The 12,849-nt window shown below is 37.6% G+C and overlaps 1 protein-coding gene across 1 annotated transcript; it reads right to left on the bottom strand.

The window, feature by feature from the left end:
* Positions 1 to 1,280: 1,280 nt before the first annotated feature.
* On the bottom strand, positions 1,281 to 2,616 carry LOC9315732 (probable membrane-associated kinase regulator 3). The gene has a single exon (XM_021027159.1). The coding sequence runs from the start codon at positions 2,444 to 2,446 to the stop codon at positions 1,499 to 1,501; it is 948 nt and encodes a 315-aa protein (XP_020882818.1). The 5' UTR covers positions 2,447 to 2,616; the 3' UTR covers positions 1,281 to 1,498.
* Between the last annotated feature and the right edge of the window lie 10,233 nt (positions 2,617 to 12,849).

Below are 12,849 nucleotides of genomic sequence, written 5' to 3'. Positions count from 1 at the left end.
CCCCAAAAATAAGCGATATATAGTAAACTCTTTTCCTGTTGAAGTTCGAGTTTGTACACGATGTTGCCCAACGCTATAAATGTTTAATTTCCGAACATCCTTCAATTTCACTCGAATATTGGAGACACTATTATTCTATTGCTTGTTCATTTGTTTCCACAAGTGAAATCTGCTTTCCATATTATAACCAAAAGATCGAACTAAAGCTAAAGTTATGGGTTTAATATTAAAACCGAAACCCAAAGTCATTCCACTTATGCTAAGAAAAAATATTATATTTAAGTTGTATCCTCTTATTTTAATTTACTACTTCCATCTCTTTTGATATAAATTCATTGATAAATTTTTGATTTTTGATCATATGTATTTCTTGATTTATAATAAACTCACTAATTATTTCTGTTGATGTTTTTTTTTTGTTTGTCAATAACATGCATTCTAGTATATTTGAATCCTAATAGTGAATATAGTAACCACATTTATTATACAAACAGCTATACTATAAGTTTTGGTATAAAGTAAAAATTCTTAATTATAATAGCTTATGAAAGAAACACAAAATAATATCGAAGTAAATGCCAATAACTAGTGACATGTGATCTCCTCTAGGCTCTAGCTGATGAGTTACATAAATGCAGAAGGCCATAAGAGTTTACTGTTTAATACCATTGAACAGTACGAGATTACCATTAGTATGTAAAATAAAACTGGTAATGACTAATGAATATGTATGATAAAATTAAATAATTGTAATTGGATCCAGTTAACTCAAATTGGTTCAATCAGTACAAAATTTTGATGTTTACTAAAATCTTTAACTTGTGTCATGTGTCATAAATGCATATTGACGGAACAAAATCTACTGATTAATAAAAACGCAAAAATAATGTTGAAAGTCAAAATACGATTAAAGGTAAATCGAATGTTTTGATATTTTTGTTTAGTACTAATATTTTGGTGAGTCAAGTTACAAAAACTAGACATAATTACCATTTACCACTAGGTTGGCTGTTACCATTTTAAATATCGGTCAACAAAAAGTCAGTAATTTTTGAAGCTAGACAACCGATTAATTTACTCTTTTCTTTTTTCGTTTTGACTTAGCCGATTACTAAATCTAAATCAAATCAGTAATTTTTGTATCTAACTCTTGGAACGTTAGGTAGCTAACAAAATTTTGAACATTGGTCGTTCGTTACTTATTGAAAGTTTGAAACTAAACCAAATCCAAAACGAAAAAGAAAGTAGTGCTCTGGTCAAAACACAAGTTTAAACCCAAGAACCTTGAAATTAGTAATTTTGGTAGCATTAACATTTATAACACATAAAGAAACCTCGAATTCAGCAAACTTCTAAACAAAAGCACACAAAATAATCTAAAATACAAAAGTAAAAAAATCAGAGTAGAAGAGAAAAGTTATCTTTTTTATGATTTTTTTTTTTTTTTTTGTATCCTTTTGGAATGAGAATCAGAGAGCGCTTCACAGATCTGAGAATTTCAATCTTTTTCAAGGTCACCACAAGTAGAAACAGAGGTTCTTGAAGAACAGAGCTCAGATTCAGTCACATTGCTCTTCCTACTAGTAAACGACTGCTTACAATGCTCAATCGCTCCTTCAATGGAGTTATCACTCGCGTTGCTGCTTCTCATCAGTGTCTGCAGATCCAAAGACCCGTTTGATCCAAAACTGAACGAAGAAGACAACGACGATGCAGAGGAAGAAGAAGAAGAAGATGTTGAACACTTAGCTTGAGAATGTCTCTGTATCACACCAGAGAAGGATCTTCTATGAAACAATTGAGGTTTTTCACTGTTTATAAAAGGGTTCTTCTTTCTTGAGACTTTACAAGGTTCAATTTTGAATCTTAGATTGATCTCTGATGAATCTGAGCAGGTTTGTTTTGAGAACAGAGCTTTTATGTAAGCGCGTGAGGCTTTAAGCTTTTGTGTAATCGATGAATGTTTGATCTTTTTGCTCCAACTGTTTCCAAGATGATTCTCGCTGCTCTCAATGAATCTCTTGAGCTCTGTTGAAATCTCAAAGAAACATTGCTCGTCTTGTCCGATCTCACTGCTACTGAATCTCCGCGGCGAGGATACGGTGGCGCGTGGGGAAATAGGAGTTTCTGTTGCGGCGGTGGAGGAGGAAGCGAGAAGAAGCTTTTGTACCATTTTGAGACGAGGAGGGAGATGAAGAGGAAGAAGTTGACCTTTGTAGAAAAGCTCATCGGCCGGAGATGTCGTTGATTCACCGGAAGCTACGGCGGAGGAACACATTTGAAACTCGAACTCTCTGCTTTGCGGCGGCGAGGAAGTGACGGGGAAGCTGAAGAAGCTTGAGGAGGAAGAAGAAGAGGAAGAGAGATTGACTTCTAAGTCTATGTAACCATCATCACCATCGTTGGACAAAACATGTGTTCTTGATTCTGATTCATGCAAATCCATGTCTCTCTATGTATGTAATAGTGTATGTATCTGTCTTAATTTGTATATATTTCTCTCTGTGGTTTACTTACTTCTAGGGACTCAGAGAGAGAACTGAGAAGAGGGAAAGAGCATCTTTTAAAGTGAACTTTCTTTTATTTATTGTTATTTTCTTTTCTTTTTTTTTGTTAATTTTAAATTAAATGCCTAGGTGGCTACTACTACACCTTTTTCAATTTATTTTTTTAATTTTATAAAATCATATGAAATAATTTTGTAGTCAAGAAAAGAATTGTAATACATCCAAATTATGTAAATTTTCTATATTTAAAAACAAAAATAGGATTTCTGTCTACGGCCACCACATTTTTTCTAGGCTCCCTTATTTTTGATACCACGATTTCCAAAGTTTACCGTTGGATACATTTTTTTTTAGTAATTAAAGAAAATACCTAAACAATTCTAATATATATAAAGTTTTGTTTTGCAGCGTGTGAATTTGCATTGGTTATTCTTTTGTTACTACATGCACGATTGATGGCTTGTAATGGAGTGGACGCAGCAAGTAGTGTGTTCTAGGAAATAAATGGGTAATTTTTGTCATACATTATAACTTGCACGATTAATCTCCGAATGGAGACACGCGGTTCAACTGCGGATAAAGTGCGGTGCGGTTTTAATAGTAACAAAAATATATACATACACAAACATATGTAGAAAATTTTGTTACTATTGGAACTACACCGTACGGTTCCATCACCATTGGAAGTAGACTTAGTAGTTTGATGGACAATACACAATTTATGTCTGAGATATTTTATACTGAAAATGTATTAGGTTTGATCAATTATATGGACGAATAATCTCACGGTATATTTATTAAAGGGCAGTTCATGAAATGTTAATTTTAAAACCATATGGATTTGACATTTTTTTTTCATTTGTGTTGTCGTCTAACTCACATACACACTATTATATTTAGTTTTATATTATATTTGAAGTTGTTTTATATATTATTAGTCAAAAAAATGATGAATTAAAATAATTAGATCGACTAAATGAGTTATGGATCTATTTTGAAGTCCCCAACAGATTATGTTCCATTCCTCGTACGTTTGCCCTTCGCAACCTTGAACTGTTTTTCGATTTTCTTTTTCTCGATACTTACACAGTTTGCTAGTAACTTCACTAATTCCAAAGTTTGGATTTCAACTTATAATTGTCCTCCGTGATCCAAGATTACTAAACCTATAAGATTCAAATTACTATAGGATCTTAAGCAAATTTTGAGTTACAAATATGATTGTACAATTGTAAACACACAAAATTAGTATACTTTGTTATTTCGATCTAAACTTAAATTCCACAACCACGAACAAGTATGAATACTAGCTTTGTTTACAAATTTGTTGTATAGAGAATGCACTTAACATGTGAATGACAATTGTCTGGTAAAAAAAAAAAAGTATTCTCAAAACCAGCATCACTCAGAACCACAACACACGATATCATGCTATTCTGACTTCTGAGCTAAGTCCTGTTTCTCAACGGTTTTATTTTTTGGTTTTGATTGTTTCTGGTTTGATCAGCAATAAGTTTGAGCACAAAGACGGGAAAAAACTACTAATTAAAGATGATCAAAGTGTTTAAATCATAGCGCCATATCTTAGAACAAATAAAATATTTTATCCTTTCTCTCGTGTCTCATTGGCCACAATAACAACGGTCACGTGAATTGTAAAAGAGCACAAACGATAGGTGGTGACCAAAGTCACAATCTCACAAAAAAAATTCATTCCAACATTTTAAAAGAAAAGTATTGTTTTTACATGTGAAAAAGTTTATCTTTTTAATCCAAAAAGGGTAATAATTGTTGCAGGTTGTGAGTAAGTGGATTGTGACTTTCATCCCCACACTCTTATACTATTTTTTCAAGTCTTTTCGCTTTCTACTTTCTTTATTCATAATAATAATAAGGGTTAATAAAATATCTATACCTGCAGTGGCAAATAATAAAGGATCTGTACATTTGATTTCGTTATTTAAGTTGACATTTTCTTGCAAATTAAATATGACGAACTTACCCCTATAAACGCACAGAATCGATAGCCTTCTGCCGCGAGATACCGAGCATTAAATGCTTGGGAAATCTACCAAGATATTACGCCGCACACTAGGAAACTAAAAAAGAAGTTAAGAAGTAATGAGTAGATGTGATACGCAATCGATTTGGCAGATATGGAAGCTACATGTTTGGCTATTTATTATCTCCATATCGACATTGCTGCAACAAGAAGAACTCAAACAACTAACATATTAAACACTGGAACCGCTAAAAACTAAAAGAGAAAGAAAGACAGAGCATTTAAGTCTCAGGTGTGTAGTTATGGAGACTTCTCTTTGGTTTTGTACCTATATATATAGCTACTTGTTATTTTTGAAAAAAGGGCAGTCGTTAACAAAACTTTTACCATGCTGTTTATACAGGATAAAGATGTCGCTGGTCGTCCGGCTTGTGCGAGGAGAGTGGAAAAAGGACGAAACCGGGTGCTACGAACATGTATCCGAGATAGAAGGTTTCTGTCTAGCCGTCCGTTTGCGAGAAAAAGACAGTTACGCAAGAGTTGTCGAAGTAGTGAAAAACAAACTTAATCTCCGCCCGGAGGATGATATCGAGCTATCTTATCAATGGCCGCAATGGATGATGGGACCAGATTGGCAGCGAGCGAACCCCATACACATTCTCGACGACGAAGATATGACGTTGTTTATGGCCATCCGAGCAGATCTTGAGGAGATGCATCTGAAGGTTAAAATCGTGAGAGGGTCGATGATAGAGCGTACAGTGAACTCATACAGGAGCCACATCGACATCGGAAGCATGAGCGCAGAGGCGATATCAGACAGATATTGGAACAGTGCAGAGACGAGGGCTGTCTGGGACACTGCGGTAACGAAGATGTTACTCCGTAATCTATCAGATAACGCGGCCGGCAGTAGTAGCCCACAAGTTACCATACCAGAAGGAATGGCTGGCGCGTTGAGAAGACAACAGGCCGGAGGGGTAGTAATCAATGACAACCAGGGCATGACCGGGACAGGAAGTGTTAATCCAATAAACATGACACAGCCAGATAATGGAGTAAGCGCGAAAGGGAAAGAGCCAGCCATTGACGAGGAGACAAGGAGAGATTTGGAATTTGAGATGTGGCGAAAATCTAAACAAGCTGAGATGTTGAGAGAAATTTATGCAACAGAGATGACACTGGGGGTTCCAGACAGAGCAGTGGAGGAAAAAACACCTGACAAGAGAACAGCAAGAGCACTTGATTTCGGAGATCAACATAAAGATGGTGCAAATCCAAACAGCGAAGTCCAACTAACACTTGCAAGTGCGGAGCCAAATACGGGTGGGCCAATGATAGTATCTGTATCATCAACGGACTCAACATATGGAACGCCAACAGAGCTATCTGAAAGCTTAAGCTACGAGAGTGACGAGCTGATGGATGAAACAGATATATCGAGCAACAACTGCCTGTCGCAGATAGGTAAGTTACTGGATAACTGTGAACTTATCGTAAGTGTAGTGTTACATGCTAACTAACTTGGAGTGTTATTACTGAATGTAGGGGAAGACATGCTAGCTCACTATTACTCAGACCCAGATGGGCCGCTATGTATGGGACCGACTGATACAACAAACATGAATAAGAGAAAGGCAGTATCAGTCCCCGGCGCCGGAACAATTCAAGATTTAGGAGAGGCATCAACGGCGACGGTAGGAACAAAAATGGGGGAGATGGTTTTGAAGGAAACTCCGGTTCCAACAGTCCTGTATGATAGAGACGCACCACCGTACTTTGACGACCCAGGAGAAGAAGGTAGGTTAAGTGTATTTAGTTGCCTTTACTTAAAAAAGTAGCAGATAACATATCCTACTTACAGAAACCTATTACAATTATAACAGTGGATTCGATAACGACAATAGTTGCTAACGAAAATAATGGGCTAACTGTATTATCAAGTCATTACTTAACTTATCGATTACTATTTCCATTGACAGATTATTTGCATCGGGCCCTGCTAGATGCAGACTACGAAGGGGATGACATATTCATTGGCAGGTTGTTCAAAAGTAAGGAAGACTGTGCAACAAAGCTTGCTATTCATGCAATAAGGCGAAAATTTCATTTCATTTACGCCAAATCATGCCCTAACATACTGTTAGCGGTTTGCGTCAGCCACACGTGCCCGTGGCGGGTTTACGCAACAAAGCTAGAGGGTAGCGAGCGTTTCGAAGTTAAAAGCGCGACTCTCCATCATACTTGTAGTGTTGACGCGCGAGGAGACTTCCATAAGCAAGCATCAACTGCGGTAATCGGGAAATTAATGCGGACCAAGTATCTTGGAGTTGGGGGAGGACCACGACCTAACGAGTTGAGGAAAATGCTACGACAAGAATTTAGCCTTAATGTGTCTTACTGGAAAGCGTGGAGGGCCAGAGAAATAGCAATGGACAATGCGATGGGTTCGGCAATGGGGAGCTATGCTTTAATCCAACCGTACTTCAAACTTCTGTTGGAGACAAACCCTAATTCATTAGTGGCCTTGGAGACAGAGAAAGATAGCTCCGGTGTTGAACGCTTTAAGTATTTGTTCTTCGCACTCCACGCTTCCATCCAAGGATATGAATATATGAGGAAAGTGATAGTGATTGATGGCACTCACCTCAGGGGACGGTATGGAGGATGCTTAATCGCTGCAAGTGCTCAGGATGCAAATTTCCAAGTTTTCCCAATTGCTTTTGGGATAGTGAACAGCGAAAACGATGATGCATGGACATGGTTCATGGAGAGGCTAACGGATGCGATACCTGATGATCCAGATCTAGTGTTTGTGTCAGACAGACACTCATCAATTTATACAAGCATCCGTAAGGTATGACGAAATCCTCAAACAGAAGACTAGTATGTTGATTTTTAGCAATAACTTAAACAATATCAAGATAATATACGAATAAGCAAGATAAATATTTAATTACATATTACATTTGTTGAGATGGCTAGGATATACTTTATTAACAAAATAACGCCTCCGTAATGATGGTACAGGTTTACCCAATGGCTTCACATGCAGCTTGCGTGGTACATCTGAAAAGGAACATTGTAGCAATGTTCAAATCTGAGGGGTTAAGTGTTCTAGTAGCGAGAGCAGCAAGAGCTTACCGACTAAGTGATTTCAACGGAATATTTGCTGAGATAAGAGCAATGCACCCACCATGCGCAGATTACCTAACAGGTATCGGGTTTGAGCATTGGACTAGGTCGCATTTCGTTGGAGATCGGTTTAACTTCATGACGAGCAACATAGCGGAGTCGCTAAATAATGTCTTAACAATGGCTCGTGATTATCCGGTAATTTCTATTCTAGAATCACTCCGAACCACGCTGGTTACATGGTTTGCCCTCAGGCGAGAAGCTGCTCAGCAGGAGGGAAACATTTTACCACCCAAAGTGAATGAAATGGTGATTGAGAATTTTGAGAAAGGAGCTGGATATGTGGTGCTTAAGATCGGGGAGGCCAATTATGAAGTGAGAGATAGAAATGACTCCGGATTTGCTGTAAACTTGTGGGAGAGAACTTGCACTTGCAGGGAGTTCCAGCTATTAACAATTCCTTGTTCCCACGCAATAGCAGCAAGTATAAAAGAGGGGATTCGGGTAGACACAATGGTAGGCATACATCACACAGTGCCTCATCTAAGGTTGGCCTACCAAGGCATAATAATGCCGGTCCCAGATATGGATACACTAACTCCATCCCCAGATGATATCGGAGGGGGAAAACTGGCCCCACCATATGTCCGCAGGCCGCCAGGTCGCCCAAGGAAAAGAAGGATGCTGTCAAGGGGGGAGTTTAAGGTAAGTTAGCTACGGGATAAGAGTGTTAACAAATAACATATATAGTTATCGGGCTCTTGTGATATGTAATAATGAAGTTTTTAAAAAATTTCAGAGAACTTCGGCGAAAAGGTATTCACGATGCAGGGAAATTGGCCATAACAAGGCAACATGCCGGGGGCCGATAGCGGTAAAAAATATATAACTAACAATGATTCTCTATGAGTATACATATATTCGATAAGGGGGGTGTTATCAGATAACACATGGAAACGGGTGCTAATTGAAAAAAAATGTCCCGCAGGGAGGCAAGTGATCGAGGAGGGAAAAGGTTTTTTGGCGGTAGCAGATGAAGGAAGGAGACTGTTTTTTGGACTAGGGAGGGTTTGAAAGGATGGTGCCGCGATTAGAAGACTCAGAAGAAGTCATGTTTTATAAATAACAAGAATTCGGAGATCAGAAAATTTTCAATGTATATACGTACGGATCCTGATCCTAGAAATGTGTATTATCTGCAATCAGGGGCGATCCCAACAAACCTTCCTTATGAATGTTAAATATATGTTTATGTTGAATGATATGCGGCAACAAAATAAGTACCACGATATATACCCTCTTTGAAATTTAGCAACTTGAAAGGCAACAAGCGTCCTGTACTAAAAAGATAAGACAGCAACGACTTCGCTAAGAATAAGATTACCGTCTAATGAATGTGAAAGAAGAGAAAAAAAGAGTTTAAATAAAAGTGTAGTCGTAAAATGGTTATAAATGAGATACAAACATAAAGAAATAAAGGAGAAGTTATATAATTTAGACAAATTAAACTTAAAATATGATATAGAAGATGATTTAGAAACGTATATTGGTTAACAGCTAACAAAAAAAAAATCTAAAACAAGTAACAAACTGAAAGAAATAAAATGAGAAGTTATAAAATGCTGAAAAATTAAACTTAAAACTTGATATGGAAGATGATTTGGAAACGTATATAACATGGTTAACAACTAACAAAAAAACTATCTTAAACACCTAACAAACTGAATATCGAGTACAAAGTTCCGCGATAACAAAAGCTACAGAAATAAAATCTTAAACATAGATGTTAAAACAAACAATTAAACACGACAGACAGTAATTGGTAATTAATTAAAAACTTAGTATCCAATACTTTGTGAGGTACCGCGATAACAACAGATACAATTTGAAAGCCGACCCATGGCTAAAACCCGAGCCGCGTACCTATATACTCCATCTTCTTCTCCAAAATCCCCAAATCGAAAATAAAAAAAAAACCTAAAATCATCAATCTCTGAAATCGACCTCTCTAATCATGAGCAATATCTCTGGAGCTTCAAGTGGATCATCAAATGTCCGGGAAAGAGTGAAAGGCGTGCCCAAGAAATGTTGGTGTGGAGAACAAATCGTGCAAAAAATTTCAAAATCCGACCCAAATCCATACCGCCGCTACTTTCGTTGTGGTTATGCTGCATCAAATAGAGTAATACCCTTCCGTTGAACTTTGATGGCTAATGTTTATTTTAGATTGTCATTGTACTTATACTTGTCTTTCTCGTTGTAGCTTATGAATGATAACCACACATTTAAGTGGGTGGATGAGGCATTGTGTGATGAGGTATCGACATTGAATGGGCAAACTAAGAGGCTGCAAGAAGACATCAAAGAGATCATAACAAATTCAATGAAGCACGACGAGATGATTTTTGAGAAAATGCATAAGGAGCTTCAGAAAGAGATTTTTGAGAGCGTGGAAGATGCTATGATGGAAAAAATGTCTGAGTTAAAGTCCAAGATGAATAAGATGATGTTTTTTTTTGTTTTTGGTTGTTTGATCATGGTAGGTCTCATTAAGGTACTAGGTTGAATCATCGTCATGTGTTTGACTCAGATTTGCGTAATTGTTGTCCTTCCTTATTTTGAGTCATTGTTGAATATTGGTTTTCTGTCATTTTGGATGGCTTTTGTCTCTAATGTACTCTTGTAATGTTTATGACGAAGAGGCAGGGAGATTACTATACCCAGTATTTCTGAGAAAAAAGATCTAAACTTACCTGCTATATCTTAGGTTAACTGCTATATCAAGGGTTCGGGATTTCAATAGGAGAATAGGAGCTTTAGCAACAAATTGCGGTCGATATTTAACAAGGGTGGGTGCAAAAATTTAATTATTTTTTAGGTAACCGTCGCCGTTTACGCTTTCAAGAAACACTTAGTTTTAGTGAAAAATATACCTCCAATTGTTAGGGGGTAACAAAAGGCTTACATAACAACAGGAAGGGTACGGACTGAGGGGTTACGAACCAACCAGTTAGCACATAAAAAAGAACAACAAAAAAAAACTCCAAATATTACTTAAAAATAGTAACAAACCAAGAAATTAAAAAGGTCGGAATAACCAAACATTAAAAGATGTAAGAGATTGTTTGAGGATGAGAAACAACTAAGACCGCTAATAAAACGGTTAGGAAGCAACACCGGCAATCATTATAGCACAAACAAGCTTTTTCACTTCACTCTCAATCGCCCCAACGTCAAAATCATTACACTCCTCCAGACCTCCAGTGGCATGCGCATGGATTAAGAATACAGATACAACCCCGGAATCAAATGGAGATGAAACCTGAGGGATCGACAGAGGGCGTTCAATAGAAAATGGGTTAACAGGCAACTGCTTCATAGACGGATTAAATGCAGCTTGTTTGAGAAGGAAAGGCAGCATGACAGCAAGAGGCTGAAGTTCAGATTGTAGAGCTGCATCTTTACGGAGCTGATAGTTAGAGTCAAGGACTACAATCTTGCCGCCATTGAGGTCAACACACAATGCAACCCAATGTTTTTTGTCGAAGTTAAACGGCAGGTAAAGAAAATCTGCCTCGGAAAATAACTCAACACGCTCAGGATCCCCAGCTCCACGTAAGATATCAATCAATGGGGATGGGAAAATGAAATCTCCAGGGGAATCAGATTTGGAAAACTTGTAATAAAGTCGAGTTAGCTGGGAAACAAACTTCGAATCGAGGACTTCAACACGCAACTTCTCGCCGTCACCATCGTCAACCCTCAATACATGCCGACTGAACTTGATTAGTGCATCCAAGACCTTGAAAGAAAACAAGAGAAATAAACAAAAGGGGTAATGATAAATTAAAACATACATAGATAAAAAGTAGAGGGTTTAATACCTTGTTGTTGAGATGTTTTTTCCGCTCAATCAATTCAAAAATATCCTTGTTAGCAAGCAAAATATCACCACCCAGGGAAACAGAACTGCAACAAATAGTAAATCCTAAAAACAGGGGATAATGTTGAAACTATCGGATAACCAACATTACATGGTAACAAAGTTAACCTTGTCGCCTTGAGTTTTTTAAGAGATCCTTGGAATCGTTCCTCAGGGTCAACGCATTGATTACTTCCTACTACCAACGGGGAAGGGTGGCCAACTAAGCCCTTAATTTTCTTATCGAAATGGAACCTCTCATCTAATTTACTAGAAAAGGTTCTAAGCCTTTTGCTCCTCCTACCAGCCTTCAAACAGACATTCGAGGGGGCAACAGGGGCGGCCTTGCCATCAACAAAGGACAGAGGTTTGGCACACAAAACCTCCTACAAAATGAAAAATTAGAAACAACTGATGAATATAAACAATAAGCGATAACACCATAGTTACAAGATAACCTTGACGTTAGATCGAGACTTGGTTGACGGGGGTGGAGTGGTGAAATCCTAAAAATGAAACAAGAAATATATCCCCTTATAAGTACTTTACCAAATTAAATCTGTGACAGGGCAAAAATATCTAACCTCATCAGAATCCTTCTGTTCCTCGCCTACAGAGGTTGATTTTGCCGGATTGTTGTTGGCCTGCAAGAAAGAATAAAATAATTAAAAGAGAATGAATGATACCAATCTTACCTGCTAAAGCAACGGTTACTAATTGGTGAAATCCTTAAATTGAAATCACGTGATAAGGGTTTGCCAAAATGCAAGTTAGTGAAAGAGAAGAAACTACTGACCTGATCAGAATCCTTCTCTTCCTCGACTGCAGAGGTTGATTCCAAAGGACTGCTGTTTGCCTGGAAGAAAGAATAAAATAAATAAAAATAAATGAATGATAACGATCTTACCAGCTAAATAAGAACGAAGGGGGTACAAAAATGAATAGAAAGGTTAAGAAAAAAGGGAAAAACCTGTTCGTGAGCTCGATGGTCCAGGGCCTCAGCAGAGTTGTTGACCTGGGGAAGCGTGGAGAAAATTGAGAAAACTCGGCTCCAGAATCAGAAAAACCACCAAACAAAAGAAAAAAAAAAAAAAAAAAAGATGAAGATCAACCATTAACAAGACAGAATCAGAAGCTCCCACAATCGCACCACTGCCATCGGGGAGGACAGGTAATGTTGGGGACAAAGAAGCAGGGAGATTTGTATCCCCAGGCTTCAGAAAGGAAAGGGAATTAAATATTAGCTAGCCACATATAATACTTAGCTGCTAAACTACTATATT

This window comes from Arabidopsis lyrata (genome assembly GCF_000004255.2).
Source record: "Arabidopsis lyrata subsp. lyrata unplaced genomic scaffold ARALYscaffold_4, whole genome shotgun sequence".
In the NCBI taxonomy this organism is placed as follows: Eukaryota; Viridiplantae; Streptophyta; class Magnoliopsida; order Brassicales; family Brassicaceae; genus Arabidopsis; species Arabidopsis lyrata.
This window is presented reverse-complemented; position numbering and strand designations above follow the sequence as displayed.